General features: G+C 44.0%; 1 protein-coding gene across 1 annotated transcript in view; it reads left to right on the forward strand.

Annotated features, from left to right (window-relative positions):
- The window catches only part of ACTG2 (actin gamma 2, smooth muscle), a 46876-nt gene extending 29730 nt beyond the window's left edge, over positions 1 to 17146 (forward strand). Inside the window, exons 7-9 of the mRNA XM_033948445.1 lie at positions 9189 to 9380; positions 13856 to 14037; positions 16915 to 17146. Coding sequence (XP_033804336.1) covers positions 9189 to 9380; positions 13856 to 14037; positions 16915 to 17058 — 518 coding nt within the window. The 3' untranslated portion in view covers positions 17059 to 17146. The remainder of the gene's footprint in view (positions 1 to 9188; positions 9381 to 13855; positions 14038 to 16914) is intronic.
- The last annotated feature ends 3156 nt before the right edge of the window (positions 17147 to 20302 follow it).

Here is a 20302-nt window from a genome sequence, read left to right on the forward strand (position 1 = left end):
CCCTGGCGGCACACCCGGAACCTCATCGCGGCACACAGTTTGCGTTCACTGCATTAGACTACTAACATAACCCAATATCAGCATGCCTTGAAGTCTCTGATCTCTGTATTTCCTCTGAATATCTAGAAGTCGCAAGACTGTGGCGGTATAGAAGAATAAAGTTATTATTATTATTATTATGTTGACACACCTGCAGTTCTACCAGCCCATACATCTTTTATTTATTTATTCAATTTTCTATACTGATCTCCCAAGGGAGCTCAGAACGGTTTACGTGAATTTATTCAGGTACTCCAGCATTTTTCCCTGTCTGTCCTGGCGGGCTCACAATCTATCTAATGTACCAGGGGCAATGGAGGGATTAAGTGACTTGCCCAGGTCACAAGGAGCAGTGTGGGTTTGAACCCACAACCTCAGGGTGCTGAGGCTATAGCTTTAACCATTGCACCACACTCTCCCTGACCAGAGCTCTGACCTACTGCCCCTACAGCTTGCCAGTCTGAAGCTAGCCAGAGCTGGCGCACCCCTTCCAGTTGCAAGCATTGTAGATATACTTTCTACAAGGCCACTCTTGAGCCCCATGCTATTTTATGCACATTAATGCCTTTTAACACACATAAGTTAGCTTCTGATCATTTTCATGTGAAACCTATGCTAGCAAAATAATGAGATACAAAACTATGTGCAAAAAGCTCATTACCTATTAGTGTGGCAACTAGTTATCCTCACAAAACAGCTTCACAGATGCATCAACACTAAAATGATACTACCCCTTGAGAAGGTATAGTTAAGTGTCTGTGATATTGTCATTTGCATGTGATTAACATCAGCAATTAGTATGCATGAAAAACAACACTCACTTGCATTAATGACTGATGTTAACACACTTTAGTACATTCGCCTAGGGTCAGGTGTAACATGGGAGCCCATAGACAACTGGAGGTAGCTCTCCTCACAAATCAGAGTTTTGGGGATGAGGTGACCCCAGATCTTCATTTTTGCCTCATCATGGAGTCGGCAGCCCCAGATCCATGGCAACAGCTTTTGAAATGAAATTCAGTGAAGGATGTGCAAGGGCTCCCAGCTTCCTCTATTGGCTTCCTGTTACCATGGAAAGTCTTATAAAGATCAGGACTGCCACAGCGCTCCTCGGCACACGAGGATTCACAGACTCTGTGCTGAATTTCAGTCCAGGAGTTGCTAGTGTGGCATAGGCACTGCATCACAAACCAACATGGTAGCAGGGGGGTTCAGCAGCAGCAAAAGCACTTCAGCTCCTCTGGGACCTATTTTGATTAAACTGATTCAGTGGTGATATGGATAGACTAAGACTTCTGTTCATTAAATCAGTCTTGCGAGAGGTCCTGGGGTCTTGTTTTACAGTATGGACTCTGCCTTCCATGTAAGCGTGAACTGGGCATTCAGGGGATATACTGCAGCTCTTTTTGTATCAGGATACTGGACTTCATTAGAACATTCAGTTTGTCAGGCTAGCCCGATGATTCAGTGCAAGTGCTGTGTTTCTATCATGTAATCCATTTCCTGAACTTGAGCTTGTGTACCCTGAGCCAGCCAGGATTCAGGATGCTATGGAGGGAGAGTTCATACTCTGAGGGGGAGAAGGGGAGGAAAGGAGAGGCAAGGAGGGAGTCACAGTCATCACATAATGGTGACACTAGAGGCTGGATTTAGAGCCCATAATACTGTGTTCCAAAAGGAGACCTTGTGCTTTGCTTACAATCTCAGGACTCTGGCCACAACATCCAGACTAGGCATGATGGAGCAGAGAGATTCAAATAGGGGAAGAATCCCTGAGTAGCTGTGATTGAAGACTCTTGGTATTAGAATTCCATCACTGGCTCCAACTGAGCTGGAAGAGGAAGGAAAGAAGGATTTTTAAAAATATGTGAAACCTAGTTGTGTCTACGAGGTTGTGCAACGGACATCCATATCAGGATGTTTAAAATTTGCAGTAGATTTTATAAAGGCTTGTTTCACTTGCAGCTTTTTGAAAAAAGCATATGTCTGTGAGAAAAATATATGTATTTGGTGGCACATACAGTGTAAATTTTACAAAGAAACATAACAATATTGTATTCTCCCTCCCCCCCCTTTTTTTGTCTCTAATCAATATGTTCTCATGATTATACATTTCAGTCTGATGTATTGTTTTTATTTTAACTCCCTCTATTTTAAAACTTTGTTTTTAACCTAATATAAACCGCCTAGACATAATGATAGACGGGATATCAAATATATAATAAATTTGAAACTTGACATTAAAGTGTGGCAGTACTCGGGGATACGTATTTTTATTTATTTATTTTAAAACTCTTCTATCCTGCATCATCTGTGACTCTAAAGCAAGAGTTCTCAACCCAGTCCTCAGGACACCCCCAGCCAGTCAGGTTTTCAGGATGCCTGCAGTGAATAAGCATAAGACAGATTTGCATATAAAGGCAGTGCATGCAAATCATGCACATGTATATTCATTGGGGATATCCTGAAAACCAGACTGGCTTGGTGTGTCCTGAGGTCTGGGATGAGAAACCCTGCTCTAGTGTGAATGCTGGCATTTATATGTGTAAGCAGCAGACTTTACCTGTGTGAGACCTGCCCTTGCAAACTGCTGTGGAGATTCGCCAGACAATTGAATCTTGGATGATAGAATTTAAATTGAAAATTAATACAGAAAAAACTAATTTTTTTTTTTTTTTTTTGCATCTCCAAATTTAAATGAAGATGTTACATCCATTGCTTTAAATGATAAAGTCTACAGCATCCAGCCAACCATAAAGATACTTAGTGTAATTCTAGATTGAACCCTGATTATGAAAAATCAGGTTGATTCGTTGGTTCAAAAGGGTTTCTATACTCTATGGAAACTTTGAACTATTAGAGCATATTTTGATATTAATTCCTTTCGACTATTAGTCCAATCATTGGTCCAGAGGATTTGATAAAGAAAGTTAGCACAGCTTGGTTTAAAAAAATAGGTTTGAACAAACTCTTTGAGGAACAGTCCATAAACTGTTGTAAAACAGAATGGAATCATGCTCCCCCCCACCCCTGTCGCCCAGCCCCTCTGTCAAATTTAAGAACCCATTGTAGTCCACGAGTCAAGTTTGCCCACCCCTGGGCTAAACACTAATAAATTAAATACTGGAGGAAGGGAAAGACTTCAACTGCTCCTGGTAACAGGCTAAGAAAGTTCTGACCTACTTACCATACTTAGGAGCCATCATCAGCCATAAAAACCTCTTCCTATTTATATTTTTATATTGTTTATATTTGTTCTTATCTTCAGTCCATGACCAATCTTACATGAAATTGTCACACTGAGCATAATTCCTCAGTCCAAGCATTGGATTTACATTCAAAAGTTAAGTATAACACTTATTAGTAACAATCAAGGACTGAGGATAAGAACAAATATAAAAATAATATAAATATATAAATAGGAGGAGGTTTTTATGACCGATGATGGCTCCTAAGTATGGTAATTAGGCCAGAACTTTCTTAGCCTGTTACCAGGAGCACTTGAAGTCTTTCGATGGGAAGATAAGACTCAATGGGAAACCAAGGTGGCAAGGGGGCCCCTTCTGGTGACTCAGACAGGCCGTGACCTGTTCGGGCCGCCGCGGGAGCGGACTGCTGGGCAAGATGGACCTGTGGTCTGACCCAGCGGAGGCACTGCTTATGTTCTTATGTTCTTATGTTCCTTCCCTCCAATATTTAATTTATTAGTGGTTAGCCACATTTGTTGTGTTGGTAGTCATTTCAGACTAAGGGCTAGATTCACTAAGCTTACTGATTGGTTTGCGATCCCGACCCAATTCACTAACCCGTGGCCGATCAACCTTCGATTCTATTCCAATCCATGCATGCAAATGTGGGGGAATGGCATGCAAAGTAGGCAGGCAGCGATTCACTAAACAAAATCTGGAACACTAACTGGGCTGGCCGATCAACAAAAAAGTGACTGCTGGGGACCAGTCACTCACATCCTTTCCGACTGCCGTCTCCTGCTCTCTGCCGCCCTGCTCAGTAAACTCCTGCTCTCTGCCCCAGTTTTCCGTTCTCTGCCGCCCTGCTCAGTAAAACTGCTGCTCTCTGCCCTGAATTTCCTCTTGCCACCCTGACTCGCCACCCTGCTCTCTCCCCGACTCTCCTCTCACCACTCTGCTCTCTGCCCTGACTCGCCACCCTGCGCCCCGAATCTCTTCTTGCCGTCCCGACTCTCCAGTACGAGACCGTGGTTTTAATCCATGGGTTTAAAGCGGGTTAAAACCACAGGCTCGCGAAGTATTAAAAAAGTAAAAAATATAAGCAGCTTGCAGCTCTGTAAGCATGTGCAGACCATCTACAGACAAAGAAGATGGTCTACGTATGTTTCAGGATCGCTCACTTGCAATCCGTGTGGTCGGTGGGGAGGCACTCCTCCGATTGCCCCCATTTGCATGCTGACTCATTCAGAATTTGTTGGCCTGCCGCGGATCGGGCAGGTTAGTGAATCTAGCCCTTAAATTTCTGACTAGCAAACAAATTTATACACGCAAGTAACTTAAATCCATAATTGGCAACTAATAGGAGTTAACAGCTATAATTGGCCTTAATTGGCCCCAATTAGAAGTTATATGCATAACTGCCCTTAGTTAGATTGTAAGCTCTTCCGAGCAGGGACCATCTATTAAATGTCAAAATGTACAGCGCTGCATTCACCTTTCAGCGTTATAGAGGTGATAAATAGTAGTACCGTATTTTCGCGGATATAACGCGCACCATTGTAAAACGCGCACAGGGGTATAGCGCGCAGAAATCACGATGATATGTACAAAAACTTTTCTATACCGCGCTCAGGCATATAACGCGCATGCTGCCCGACTCTCCTCTGGCCACCCCGACTCTCCTTTCGCTCTCCCCGACTCTCCTCTGGCCACCCCGACTCTCCTTTCGCCCTCCCCGACTCTCATCTGGTTGCCCCGACTCACCCTGACTTTCGGTGCACTGCCCCGACTCTCCTCTGGTTGCCCCGACTCACCGTTCACCCCCTGACTTTCGGTGCACTGCCCCGCCTCTCCGTGCCTGTCCCCCTTGAAGTCCTGTCCCCCCTTGAAGGTCTGCCTGTCCCCCTTGAAGATCTGCCTGTCCCCCCTTGAAGTCCTGTCCCCATTCTGAAAGCCTGATGCCCCCCCTCGACGTCCGATTCTTCTCCCCCCTCGGCAGGACCACTCGCACCCCCACCCCGAAGGACCGCCGACTCCCCGACAATATTGGGCCAGGAGGGAGCCCAAATCCTCCTGGCCACGGCGACCCCCTAACCCCACCCCGCACTACATTACGGGCAGGAGGGATCCCAGGCCCTCCTGCCCTCGACGCAAACCCCCTCCCCCCAACGACCGCCCCCCCCCAAGAACCTCCGCCCGTCCCCCAGCCGACCCGCGACCCCCCTGGCCGACCCCCACGACACCCCCACCCGCCTTCCCCGTACTTTGTGTAGTTGGGCCAGAAGGGAACCCAAACCCTCCTGGCCACGGCGACCCCCTAACCCCACCCCGCCCTACATTACGGGCAGGAGGGATCCCAGGCCCTCCTGCCCTCGACGCAAACCCCCCTCCCTCCAACGACCGCCCCCCCCCCAAGAACCTCCGACCGACCCGCGACCCCCCTGGCCGACCCCCCCACCCCCCTTCCCCGTACCTTTGGAAGTTGGCCGGACAGACGGGAGCCAAACCCGCCTGTCCGGCAGGCAGCCAACGAAGGAATGAGGCCGGATTGGCCCATCCGTCCTAAAGCTCCGCCTACTGGTGGGGCCTAAGGCGCGTGGGCCAATCAGAATAGGCCCTGGAGCCTTAGGTCCCACCTGGGGGCGCGGCCTGAGACACATGGTCGGGTTTGGCCCATGTGCCTCAGGCCGCGCCCCCAGGTGGGACCTAAGGCTCCAGGGCCTATTCTGATTGGCCCACGCGCCTTAGGCCCCACCAGTAGGCGGAGCTTTAGGACGGATGGGCCAATCCGGCCTCATTCCTTCGTTGGCTGCCTGCCGGACAGGCGGGTTTGGCTCCCGTCTGTCCGGCCAACTTCCAAAGGTACGGGGAAGGGGGGTGGGGGGGTCGGCCAGGGGGGTCGCGGGTCGGTCGGAGGTTCTTGGGGGGGGGCGGTCGTTGGAGGGAGGGGGGTTTGCGTCGAGGGCAGGAGGGCCTGGGATCCCTCCTGCCCGTAATGTAGTGCGGGGTGGGGTTAGGGGGTCGCCGTGGCCAGGAGGGTTTGGGCTCCCTTCTGGCCCAACTACACAAAGTACGGGGAAGGCGGGTGGGGGTGTCGTGGGGGTCGGCCAGGGGGGTCGCGGGTCGGCTGGGGGACGGGCGGAGGTTCTTGGGGAGGGCGGTCGTTGGGGGGAGGGGGTTTGCGTCGAGGGCAGGAGGGCCTGGGATCCCTCCTGCCCGTAATGTAGTGCGGGGTGGGGTTAGGGGGTCGCCGTGGCCAGGAGGGTTTGGGCTCCCTCCTGGCCCGATATTGTTGGGGAGTCGGCGGTCCTTCGGGGTGAGGGTGCGAGTGGTCCTGCCGGGGGGGGGGATGTATCGGACGTCGGGGAGTCGGCCGGGCAAGAGGGCTTGGGCTCCCTCTTGCTCCGATCGTGGATGCGGGTGCGGGTGGGAGCGCGTGCGAGCGGTCGTTCGGGGTGGGGGTGCGAGCGGTCCTGCTGGGGGGGTGAATCGGGCGTCGGGCGGGGTGGGAACTATGTTTAAAAACTTTTGTATACCGCGCTCAGGCATATAACGCGCGAGGGGTATGCGCGGTACGTAAAATCACGTATAACGCGCGCGTTATATCCGCGAAAATACGGTACTGGTAGTAGTAGTCACTATTCTATAAGTTGTACACTTAAATTCCAGAGCATGCAACCTCAAGGGGGGGTACTGGCTTGGGAGGAGCATGGACAGATCAGAGGTATGTCAGATATCCTGTATGTATCATCTACTAAGACTCTGGGAGAAATCTTGGACTCCAAATTATCTTATTAATCTCAGATTTCACAGATAGTTAAACAGTCATTTTTTAAACTATGACTTATAAGGTCAATCCACTCATTACTTTTTTCAGAAGCCTTGAAATATTAATACATTCTTTATCAGATTGAGTTTTGCAACTCACTTTATGTGGGTACACGTCAAAAAGATATCCGAAGGCTCCAAATAATTCAAAATACAGCCATCCGATTGATTTACAATTTAAGTAAATTTGATCATGTAACACCTTCTTTGAAAGAAGCACATTGGCTACCTGTAAATCATAGAATAACTTTTAAAATTCTCTTGTTGACTTTCAAAACATTAAACACTGGAGAACCTTTATATCTTATGTGTTTGCTAGTTCCATATATGCCACAACGGCCATTGAGACCCGGAACTCAAAGCCTTCTTTCAATTCCAACATATCGAGAAATAGGTCATGAACATGTTAAGGCCCTGTCTTTTCAGTAACTGGACCTAAATTGTGGAACTTTCTACCATTATCTTTAAGATCATTGAATTATTTGGAAAAATTTTAAACTGATCTTAAAACATTTTTATTTGCAGATGCTTAGAAAACATAATAATAGATTTGGTCGATAAAATAGTAGGGTATAATAGATTTAGCAAGTGCCGATGCGAGCGGTGGTGCTTGGGGATCGGGGGGGTCAGACAGAGAAGATCAGGGGGTCAGAGGATGCGCATGACGGGGTTCTGGGTCATGGAAGAGGCAGTCATAAAAAAACGTGAATGACCGAGTCCGCGAATTCCGAACCGAAAATTCATGGGGGTATACTGTATATGTGATTTGTCTTAATTTGTTCATTGACTGTACTACTGAATTTTAGATTGTAAGACACCCAGAAGGATTACCAATGGTGTACGATAGTAAGATTTTAATAAACTTGTTTACAGCTAGGTGTGAGTATTTATGCAAGCACAAGTGCTCACATCTAAACTTAGGCGTGCAGATGCAAACTTCAGCTAGTATTCTATAATGTAGTTGTGTGCGCAACTGCTGTTATAGAATTCACACCAAGGCCCGGATTCTGTATAGGATGCCCGGTCTCAGAAGGCGACGGGTGTCCTATATAGAATTGGGCCTAAGGCCGCCTAAAGTAAACCAGATTCTCTAACTGACGTCCATGTTACAGATGCCAGTTAGAGAATCAGATTATTGTAGACGCGGCCACTAATCTTATCGCGGCAAGGGATCTCCCTGCCATGATAAGTTTATCAGCCATACCTGCAGCCGCCAGTCCCTCCACCCCGCCGAATGAACTCGGCATGAGGGATGCCCAATCCCTCCTAACCCAGAACCCCCCCCTGAAGATCGCCGGCAGGAGGGTGCCCAATCCCTCCTGCCAGAACACCCTCCTGTAGATTGCCGGCAGGAGGGTGCCAAACATGTTTGCATGCATTACAGCACTCCATGATAAGAATGCTTTTTGGATCTGATAATTTTGAACATGTTGCCAGACATTATTTTACATTGTATTGGTTAAAAATGGAGTTTTGAGTAAAGTATATGCTTCTCTTGATGGTATATTTGGGTGTCAATCATATGGCACCTAAATATCTCTGTGACTGTCTAGCATCTTATATTCCTGCGAGACAATTGAGATCTTCTACACAGGCACGTTTGACTGTCCCGGCTCTGAGAAGGTTGCATCATGAGAGTACAAGGAAAAGTGTGCTTTCATGTGCAGGCCCCATGGAGTGGAACAAGTCACCTATGAATTTATGACATTTGAAAAACTTACAGGGATTTAAGAAACGGTTAAAAAAACATTTGTTTAGCATTATGAAATATAGCATCCAACGATAACACGGAAGTGCAAATGGTTGTAAAAAATTGAAATAAAAAAATTGAACTCATGCTATGTAATTGAATTATGTCATTTGGTAATATGTTGGGTCTGATGGGTTAGAAGATTTTTTTTTGTTATTTATTTAATTATTTCGTATGTGTTTTTAATTGTTTTTATTGGGTATGTTTGTTTTGTGATCCTCCTAGAATAAAGGCGGACTAGAAATAGATGAAATTAAACTGAGAAAAATGAAGCTATGAACTTTTTGTTTGGGGTCATGGGGTGGTAGGGGAGCAAAGTGCCACTAATGCCTAAGATATAAACATCCCTTAATGATCTGAACTGAACTATCTGCTTTCTACAGCTGAGAGGGAAATTGTACGTGATATCAAGGAAAAGCTGTGCTATGTGGCCCTGGACTTTGAAAACGAGATGGCCACGGCTGCCTCTTCCTCCTCCCTTGAGAAGAGCTACGAGCTTCCCGATGGGCAGGTCATCACAATTGGAAATGAGCGCTTCCGCTGCCCAGAAACACTCTTCCAACCATCTTTCATTGGTAAGTAACATAGTAGATGACGGCACTGATGATGCCCAACCTGATTCAATTTAAATTTTTTTTTTTTTTTTTTTTTTTTTTCTTCTTAGCTATTTCTGGGCAAGAATCCAAAGCTTTACTTGGTACTCTGCTTGGGTTCCAACTGCCGAAATCTCTGTTAAGACTTACTCCAGCACATCTACACCCTCCCAGCCATTGAAGCCCTCCCCTGCCCATCCTCCACCAAACGGCCATACACAGACACAGACCGTGCAAGTCTGCCCAGTAAAATATCCTGCACAAAAAATAAAGTCACCACATACAGTAATATGCTTAGTAAAGTTAATTTTTACTTAGAACTCTGCTCAGAGACATGAAGGCTGATTACTCGGCCTCACCTACCAATCATTGCAGTGTTCAAAAAGAAAGCTTTTTATCTTCAATACTTTTTTTAAATGCGCTAGCTTGACTGCTATGCTAGAAATGATAATGTTTTCATATCTTATGAACTGTACCAAAAGTACTTATCTTTAAACAGTGACTGGTTCCGACGTGCACGTTTCGTTTGCTGCGTCAGGGAACCGACAATAACAGCTGAGTTTTAAAGCTGGTAGTGAAGTCACTGAAACAGAAATTGAATACTGTGAATGTTTGTATAATAGAGTGTAAATACAAATTATGAAAAAATACAGCACTATCTTATGGCTATTAACTGAAAAGGTACACTCACCATTAAATTACAGAACTGGATATCTCAAAAGGTATATCTTCTTGGTTGTTTCAAACAGGGCTAAGCAGAATACAGACGCTATTTATGGATAATGCAGAGCCGGTGAGTCTGTCACGTCAGAACGTTGAGACGTAACTGTCCCGGCCTGCAGATTCTATTGCATCATCAAACTGACTTAAAAAAACCTTATTCCCGAATTAAACCTATTGTGCACTAATGAAAAAGGTATTAAGTGAATGAAAGAATCACAGAAAGGCTCTCCACTCTACCTCACTGTTTAAACCTCGGGGGGGCAAAGTGCCTAAAGTATAGATCCATTTTTGTTCTAGGGCATACAGTTTGGCTTTCATATCACCTCCCCTAGGGAGAATAGGGGCATCTAAAATAGAAAACCGCAACGAGGAAACAGGATGTTGATGTTGAAGCCAATGTGGTGTAAGGGGGGCTTCTACAACTGCTTTAACAATCCTACTTACATGTTCCCCGATGCGTACACGAATCTTTCTAACCGTGTGCCCTATATATAACATCTGACAAGGGCATTGAATAATGTAAACCACATTTTTCGTATTACAGTCGGTGGAGACTGTAAATCTACGTTTAATCACCCATTCAGGAAGTTGTAGATCTTCCAACCTGACACTATATTGACACATAGAGCATGCTGCACATGGTGAGTGAGAGCCTTTCTCACACTGGCTAAGTGATTCAGAACGGAAAAGGGCTTTCGTGAGGTGTTGTTTCAGGTTCCATGTTCGTGAATAAGCGAATTTTGGAAAAGTATTAAAGCATTCATGATACTGTAAAATGCCCCAATGTTGTAGTATAATGTGTTTGATTTGAAAAGCATGTTGAGAATATGGCAAAACACACACTGTTTCAGATTCATTAGATTTGACAGAGGGGGATAACAGTACTTCCCTATTGGACCAATATGCTCTCTTATAGGCTTTCTTTATCACGGAGGTGGGATAACCTCTTTCTTTAAACCGCTTTTTCATCTCTTCTGCTTTGCTTTCAAATTCAGTCCTGGAAGAACATAATCTTCTTAGCCTTAAAAACTGGCCTGTAGGGATATTTCTACGCAAATGCCTTGGATGGTGACTATCGTATCTAAGAAGGTTGTTGCGGTCCGTTGGTTTCCTATAGATGGAAGTTCTGAATTCCCCATTGACGATAGAAATAATCATGTCAAGGAATGGTAAAGAGTGGATACTGGATTGGGCAGTAAATTGTAACGTCACCATCCAAGGCATTTGCGTAGAAATATCCCTACAGGCCAGTTTTTAAGGCTAAGAAGATTATGTTCTTCCAGGACTGAATTTGAAAGCAAAGCAGAAGAGATGAAAAAGCGGTTTAAAGAAAGAGGTTATCCCACCTCCGTGATAAAGAAAGCCTATAAGAGAGCATATTGGTCCAATAGGGAAGTACTGTTATCCCCCTCTGTCAAATCTAATGAATCTGAAACAGTGTGTGTTTTGCCATATTCTCAACATGCTTTTCAAATCAAACACATTATACTACAACATTGGGGCATTTTACAGTATCATGAATGCTTTAATACTTTTCCAAAATTCGCTTATTCACGAACATGGAACCTGAAACAACACCTCACGAAAGCCCTTTTCCGTTCTGAATCACTTAGCCAGTGTGAGAAAGGCTCTCACTCACCATGTGCAGCATGCTCTATGTGTCAATATAGTGTCAGGTTGGAAGATCTACAACTTCCTGAATGGGTGATTAAACGTAGATTTACAGTCTCCACCGACTGTAATACGAAAAATGTGGTTTACATTATTCAATGCCCTTGTCAGATGTTATATATAGGGCACACGGTTAGAAAGATTCGTGTACGCATCGGGGAACATGTAAGTAGGATTGTTAAAGCAGTTGTAGAAGCCCCCCTTACACCACATTGGCTTCAACATCAACATCCTGTTTCCTCGTTGCGGTTTTCTATTTTAGATGCCCCTATTCTCCCTAGGGGAGGTGATATGAAAGCCAAACTGTATGCCCTAGAACAAAAATGGATCTATACTTTAGGCACTTTGCCCCCCCGAGGTTTAAACAGTGAGGTAGAGTGGAGAGCCTTTCTGTGATTCTTTCATTCACTTAATACCTTTTTCATTAGTGCACAATAGGTTTAATTCGGGAATAAGGTTTTTTTAAGTCAGTTTGATGATGCAATAGAATCTGCAGGCCGGGACAGTTACGTCTCAACGTTCTGACGTGACAGACTCACCGGCTCTGCATTATCCATAAATAGCGTCTGTATTCTGCTTAGCCCTGTTTGAAACAACCAAGAAGATATACCTTTTGAGATATCCAGTTCTGTAATTTAATGGTGAGTGTACCTTTTCAGTTAATAGCCATAAGATAGTGCTGTATTTTTTCATAATTTGTATTTACACTCTATTATACAAACATTCACAGTATTCAATTTCTGTTTCAGTGACTTCACTACCAGCTTTAAAACTCAGCTGTTATTGTCGGTTCCCTGACGCAGCAAACGAAACGTGCACGTCGGAACCAGTCACTGTTTAAAGATAAGTACTTTTGGTACAGTTCATAAGATATGAAAACATTATCATTTCTAGCATAGCAGTCAAGCTAGCGCATTTAAAAAAAGTATTGAAGATAAAAAGCTTTCTTTTTGAACACTGCAATGATTGGTAGGTGAGGCCGAGTAATCAGCCTTCATGTCTCTGAGCAGAGTTCTAAGTAAAAATTAACTTTACTAAGCATATTACTGTATGTGGTGACTTTATTTTTTGTGCTATCGATTTCTTGAGTCACTCAAGTAACCCTCATTGTGCAAGAGTTACCCCTGCACACTTTTGTTTTGACTCAGTAAAATATCCTAGCATGAGATGAGAAATGGCCCTTTTTTGACTCCCTCATCTCTGACCTCAGTTAGCGATGAAGGAAGTGACAGTGTACCTCGCTGGAAAGCAAAAGTGGGAGTTTCTATTGTAACCTCTGTTGTATAAGAGCGTTATTTAGCAATTAACCTAAAGCTCAGCCCCCTGCAGATAGTCATGGCTATTTTACTGACGGTGTCTTATAAGAAACACTCAGAAGTTCAAAATCCACAGCAGTTTTGCTTCAAGTATTTTAAAACCCTCTACCCCTCCACAAAGTCAGCAGTATTAGATTGCAGATAAGTCATAGGAACACTCATTTCCTATGCAAAATCACTATGGGGTCCCTTTATTAAGATGCGCTAACCAATTTAGCGTGTGCTAAAGATTAGTGCATGCTAAATACTAAGACATCCATTATTTCCTATAGGCGTCTTAGCATTTAGTGCTTGCTAAATTGGTTAGCGCACCTTAATAAAGGACCCCTATGTTTCATTGTAGATTTCATTAGTTAGATTGTGAGCCTTCGGAACAGTAAGGGAATTTCTAAGTACCTATTTTACTTATAATTTAATCACCATATTGTCTATTTTTCTGTAAACCGCTTAGAATCCTAACGGAGTTTAGCGGTATATAAGAAATAAATTACATTACATTACATATGTATGTTACAGGAACTCTGAACCCCTCTACGAAGGCACTACTGCTTTAAAGCACATATTATCAGGAAAAGTCAACCTTTCCATAAAGGCTGATACATTCCTGAAGGCAATGGTACAAAAGTTATCCCAGAATAAGGTATTGCCTTAGTTCCATCTGTACTGGTCAATTGGGAACAGGGTAGAGTAAATGTTGGTCTAGTCTATAAATATAACATAAGGTGGCATGTGCACTTTTTCCTCAAGGTATGGAATCTGCTGGAATTCATGAGACTACCTACAACTCCATCATGAAATGCGACATTGATATCCGTAAAGACCTTTATGCCAACAATGTCCTCTCTGGAGGGACAACCATGTACCCGGGGATTGCAGACAGAATGCAGAAAGAAATTACAGCCTTGGCCCCTAGCACCATGAAAATTAAAGTATGTCTACAAATGTTTTTCTCAATAACTCTTTGTTGAACATTTGAGAACTCAGCATTCACTTTACAGTCATGCCCCACCTACTACCATCCATTTGAATACTGCTACTACTATTAATTATTTCTATAGCGCTACCAGACGCATGCAGCGCTGTACAGTCACAAAGAATAAGAAAACAGTCCCTGCTCAAAAAAAACTTACAATCTAAAAAGGCAAGACAGACAAACAAGATGTCATGGATACAGTTAAGGGGAACGGTTAATCAGCTGGCTGGGTTGGAGGACAGAGGAGTTGGGTTAAGGATTGAAAGCTATATCAAAAAGGTGGGTTTTCAGTTTGCTTTTAAACAAGGGAAGGGACGGGGCTTGACGGACAAACTCAGGTAATTTATTCCAAGCATAGGGGGCAGCTAGATGAAAGGAACAAAGTCTGGAATTGGCAGTGGAGGAGAAGGGTAACACTAGCTGAGGAACGGAGTTCTCTGGGAGGTGTATAAGGAGAGAAAAGCAAGGAGAGAGATATTGAGAGGCAGCAGAATGAACACACTTGTAGGTCAGCAATAAAATCTTGAACTGTATACGATGGCAGAAAGGGAGCCAGTGAAGTGACTTAAGGAGAGGGGTGACATGAGCGTATCGAGGTTGGTAGAAGATGAGTCGTGCAGCAGTGTTGCACAGATTGCAGAGGTATGGGTCCGAATGGTACCAAGAGCTCACCAGTAACACAGTAAAGATAAGTCAGTTTTATCAACCAAATTATATGTATCAATGCAGCAGAAAAGAAAACCCAAAGCAACTAACAAAAAGATTTACAGTCTAAGGCAGGGGTAGGGAACTCCGGCACTGAGCTGGCGTTAGTTCTAGCCACATAGCGTAGGTTTAGCGCGCACTAAAATGCTGCGTGCACTAAAACCGCTATCACAGCTTTGGAAAAGGAGCCCTAAGTATGTCTACTCATTGAACAAGTGAATGAAATGAAATTATTCACAAAGGATGCTCTCCAATTCAGGAACAAATCTGTAATGCATAAAACCCTATACTTTTTCTAAGATATATGGGAGGGTTATGGAGGTCCTCATGGTTTTTGGGGTCTGTTAGTTTGCTGTGCTATCTGGCAGTACAATTTAAAGTGTTTCTGACTGCAGGACCTGCTTCCTTAGGCTCCTATAATACATGGTGTTAACCTAGAACTGATATTCTTCTTCATATAAAATGTTATTAAAAGAAATAAATGGAGATAAGTTTCCAAACAGGAAGGGAAGAAAATGGATGATTAATTTATTGAAAGTCCACAATAACTTTAAAAAAAAGTAGCTTCATATTGTAATATTGTCATTTGAAAACACAGCAGTCTTTCCAATGTCAAATGCACCAACTTTTTATGGATAAGAGGGAAAGTTAGAATGTTCTTTCTATCACCATATAATCTGGGCATGTGGCAACCAAATTAGTGTGAAACTATAGGAATGTGTGATGATGGGCGAGTTAAGGGGGAAGTGTAGAGAGTATGTGTACCCCCAAAAAGGGTATGAATGTATGTGGTGGGCATGTGTACCTCAGTAAAATGGGGTGGTTTGGGGATGGGCATGTATACCCCAGTAAAAGGGGTGTGGGAATGAGCATGTGAACCTTATCAAAATAAATTTCACCTGTGCAAAAAGGCATAAATTCTCAAACATTGTCTATAGATAAAGTGTAGAATCATGAGTAAATAAATTAATTTTAACAAAGGAAAAAGCCTCAGGGCACGGCTCGGGACCCATTTGTCCACACAAACCTTATTGGTGTCTCCTCATTGGCATAAAAGACCTTTGTTATAATGCCACATTCAAATTTGAACTTAATCCAAAATACATCATTTATTAAATTTAATTTTAGCTCAAAATGTAGCTTAAACCTTCGAGTCAGCATCCTCTTCAGAGTTCAGAAACTAGTTAGATCCCTGTGCCGACAACAGCCAGTGTTTCGCAAAAAAACCCCCCAAAAACAATAACAAACAACCAAGCTGCTTCAGGGCAAACCCAGATTCTAAAATCAACATCAAGTTGTTAAAAATGTTATCATGTCTCCTAAAGTTAATATGTTAGGAATGTAAAGTGTTTTGTTATACCTACTAAAAGCGGTAAATACCAAAGAAACCATAAATAGCACTACAATAAACAGTGTTTGCAGAGATACCTTCACCTTGGGATGGGTTTGGGTTTTTTTGTAATTACAGAGAGATGTTTGCTAAATCCTCAATAGATAAATAAAATCTGAAATATTTGATTAAATCAAAAGTGTAGTTGGTGTAACATTAACTTGAATTAAGCCTAGCTTGGCATCTCTCTATCCCCGTCCCCACAAGCTTTGTCCCTATCCCATTCCTGCAAACTCTGTCCTCATCTGCACAAGCCTCGAAAACTTTAAAACAGGAGTGTCAAAGTCCCTCCTCGAGGGCCACATTCCAGTTGGGTTTTCAGGATTTCCCCAATGAATATGCATGAGATCTATTAGCATACAATGAAAGCAGTGCATGCAAATAGATCTTATGCATATTCATTGTGGAAATCCTGGAAACCTGACTGGATTGCGGCCCTCGAGGAGGGACTTTGACACCCCTGCTTTAAAATCATGTGTTCGAGGCTTGTATGGTTAAGGATGAGCTTGCAGGAATGGGACAGGGAAAGAACTTGTGGGGACGGGACAGGGATACAGAGATTCCACGGGGTCGGGGACAAATTTGTCCCTCTATCATTCTCTGAGTCAGAAGTTGTAAGTGGAACAGTGTCCGATGGAATGAGATTGAACATAATGAACTAGATGTGCTTTTTTTTTTCTCCCTCTCTGAGTCTGGTACAATTCTGACTCAGTATTTTTTTTTTTCATCCCTGTACAGATAATTGCTCCCCCAGAGAGGAAATACTCTGTTTGGATTGGAGGTTCAATCCTAGCTTCTCTCTCCACCTTCCAGCAAATGTGGATCAGTAAACCAGAATATGACGAGGCCGGCCCTTCCATTGTCCACAGGAAATGCTTCTGAGTAAACTCTTGACCAACTGAGAAATCGAAAACTTTGCAACAATCCTTTATAATGATATCACAGTACCATTAAAGCCTTCAGAATGTTTTAATGTGTTCGATAATTCTTGCTCATTGTTTTGCAAATGTAACAGCAACAGGAGGTCTCAGTTTTGTATGAAAGTAGCACATCTTTACTACAATATATTTTTTTTAAATATGCCATTATTATTTACAATTAAACATAAGAACATAAGAACATAAGCAGTGCCTCCGCTGGGTCAGACCACAGGTCCATCTTGCCCAGCAGTCCGCTCCCGCGGCGGCCCGAACAGGTCACGGCCTGTCTGAGTCACCAGAAGGGGCCCCCTTGCCACCTTGGTTTCCCATTGAGTCTTATCTTCCCATCAAAGTCCTAACCCTCCGGTCTTGCGCATGCACGACCTGGTTGGATTTCTATACTTATTACCTAGTTAGCTTTCTATACCTGTGTTACATCCCAGCACCTCTCTCAGTATCCCACCATCCCTTTATCCCTCAGGAATCCGTCCAATCCCTGTTTGAATCCCTGTACCGTACTCTGCCTGATCACTTCCTCCGGTAGCGCATTCCAAGTGTCCACGACCCTTTGGGTGAAGAAAAACTTCCTTGCATTTGTTCTGAACCTATCTCCCTTCAGTTTCTCCGAATGCCCCCTCGTGCCTGTTGACCCCTTCAGCCTGAAGAATCTGTCCCTATCCACCCTCTCTATGCCCCTCATGATCTTGAAGGTCTCTATCATATCATAAAGCTTGTGACTCAAGCGTAGGTCTTGGCTTGAGTTCAGCTCCTCAACCTTATAGGCGATGAATCAAGAGTGAGCATAGCTAAACTAATCCAGACATATATGTCTTCCCTATGACAGGCTCCTTACTACCAAGTGGCTGCATGGACTCTTTCCTGGCCTGTACCAATGAGAGCAAAGATTAGAATCAGCCATAGGACCTAGCTTTCAAAAACAATGGGCAGGTGTCAAAAATTACTCTTCCCTAGATATAGTGAAGGAGTTTGCTCAATACTGAGGGTGCTGAAGCAGGCAGCCTCTACACCCACAGCACTGCCACCTATGGAAACAGCAGGGTAGGCCACGATCACCTCAGCATAGTACTCCTTGTATCTATGGTAACACCCCTCCTGTATTTACCTGCTTCCTCTTTAAAATCAGCATCGTGGACTATGGGGGAATACAAAGAGCATTTTTAGCGCATGCATGAAATTACCCCATGCTACACTGCGTGCTACACTTCTAGAAATAACACCAGCTCAATGCTGGCGTTAAGGTCTAGCGGGCGGGGCAATGTAGCACACGCTATTCCACGCATTAAAGCCCTAGCGCACCTTTGTAAAAGGAGCCCAAAGCTTCTGCATTACCCCCCCTTCCCCCTGCATCTACTGCTGCTGTTTACTGCCCCCTGCTGTCCCAAGAGTGATAGAAGTGGGATATGGAAATTGAAAGACAACAGTGGGAATTGAGAGCGGAACAGAGGAAATCATGGGTATAGTGGGTGGGTGAAATGAGGAGGTGAACAAAGATGATAAAAGAAGGGAAAATGAGAAATGGATGGAGAATAGAAGGAGTGAAGTGAGAAAAGGAGACAGACTGTTTTTGTTTTATTTATGCATATATGTAATTGCATTTTCCCATGCTAGTTATACAGTATTCGCTCATGGTCTGCCCCCTAGAACTGAGTTAGACCCCTTGGCTTGGTTCTCACTCATGGTTCAAATGTCCAGACCTGGCCATCTCTAATAAAAGCTTATTATGCCACCATTGGCTGCTAAGCTTATGCTGGAAATAGAGCTCTTATGCACAGTAAAAATATGACTCTAACATCTATAAATTATAACATCACCATGGATACAAAGTTATTATATACAGTAAAGCCTTGTTTGAACATCTTTATCATATAAAGTCATAAAATACAATATAGCTTCCCTGTGACATCACTGATTCCTTATATTCATTAACCCTCACTCTACCAGTCTTACATATACAGTAAAATCACCATGGATTTAAAGATAGCCACATTAAGCAAAACCTTGGAAAAACATCTATGGTTTATCAAGTTGTAGAAACATTAAAACTAAGCCTCACATTTGTCATCATATCTACAACGTTAAATATTTGCTGAAATCTGAGGCAGGGAAGCAACTAGGGATTTCTGCAGGACTTCTTGATGTCTTCTATGTTGGCATAAAAGTCTAGAACACTGTAAAAACACCTAGTGTTACCCGTGCTCCAGAAGAAGAAATGCAAATGCAATGCATTATTTTCACCTTAAACAAATTCAACCAAGGAGGATGATCCAGTCCTGGGTTTGTCCACTATAGGAAGGGACTGATTGTAGTTCTGATTGGCCTATTGAATTCCCTAATAAAATTAGTCTGTATTATAATCAAGGGAGGGCTGACCATACAGGCAACCAGGCAGTGCCCAAGGGGTCCAGAGCAGTTGGGGGTCCAGAGCTTCCCAACAGCTGCCTGTCATCAAGCTTGCAACCTGTTCTCTACTTGTCCCACCCCCTTTCTGATATCAATTCCTACTTTGGCACAGGTGGGATGCAGCAGATATCAGACTGTGAGCTCCACCAGACTGCTGGTGAGAAGCTCTGTCACTGCTGCTGCCGCTGGAGAAACAGGTAGGGGAGGGGAGCCAGGAGCATTATTACCCAAAGGTGAGGTCCAGTCTGGGGGACAGGGCCAGAAGCCTAATTGTCTGGGGGCAGGGCAGGCAGCATGGGATGAGCCCCAGCACGGGGGAGGGAGAAGGGAGCAGAAGGGGTGGGATGAGGACCAGGAGCTTTATTCCCTGGGGACCCAGATCTCTGTCAGTTTGCCCCTATGCATTTTCACAAAGAACAACATAGCTTACTACAATTGCATGCATGCAATGCATCAGCCCTTTTGACTGAGTTGGGTAATTCTTTACTTTAGAATTTGCCCAGTTTCTAAGTCCTTATTTGTATCCAAAGAAATCAGCAGAGCAGGTACTAGAAAGCACTGGGATGTACAGTAGGGAAGAATTATGGCAGAGGCACGAGGACCCTTCAAATTAGCTAACTCAGAGGTTTACAAATCAGATTTTTGCCCTGGTAAGTCAGCTGCCAATAGATAGAAGAGCAGATAGAAGAACAGGGGTAATTTAGAGCTACCATCATAAGAACATAGGAATAGCCTTACTGGATCAACCCAATGGGCCATCAAGCCCAATAGCCCATTCTCACGGT

The sequence above is a fragment of the Geotrypetes seraphini genome, chromosome 6, assembly GCF_902459505.1.
Source record: "Geotrypetes seraphini chromosome 6, aGeoSer1.1, whole genome shotgun sequence".
In the NCBI taxonomy this organism is placed as follows: domain Eukaryota; kingdom Metazoa; phylum Chordata; class Amphibia; order Gymnophiona; family Dermophiidae; genus Geotrypetes; species Geotrypetes seraphini.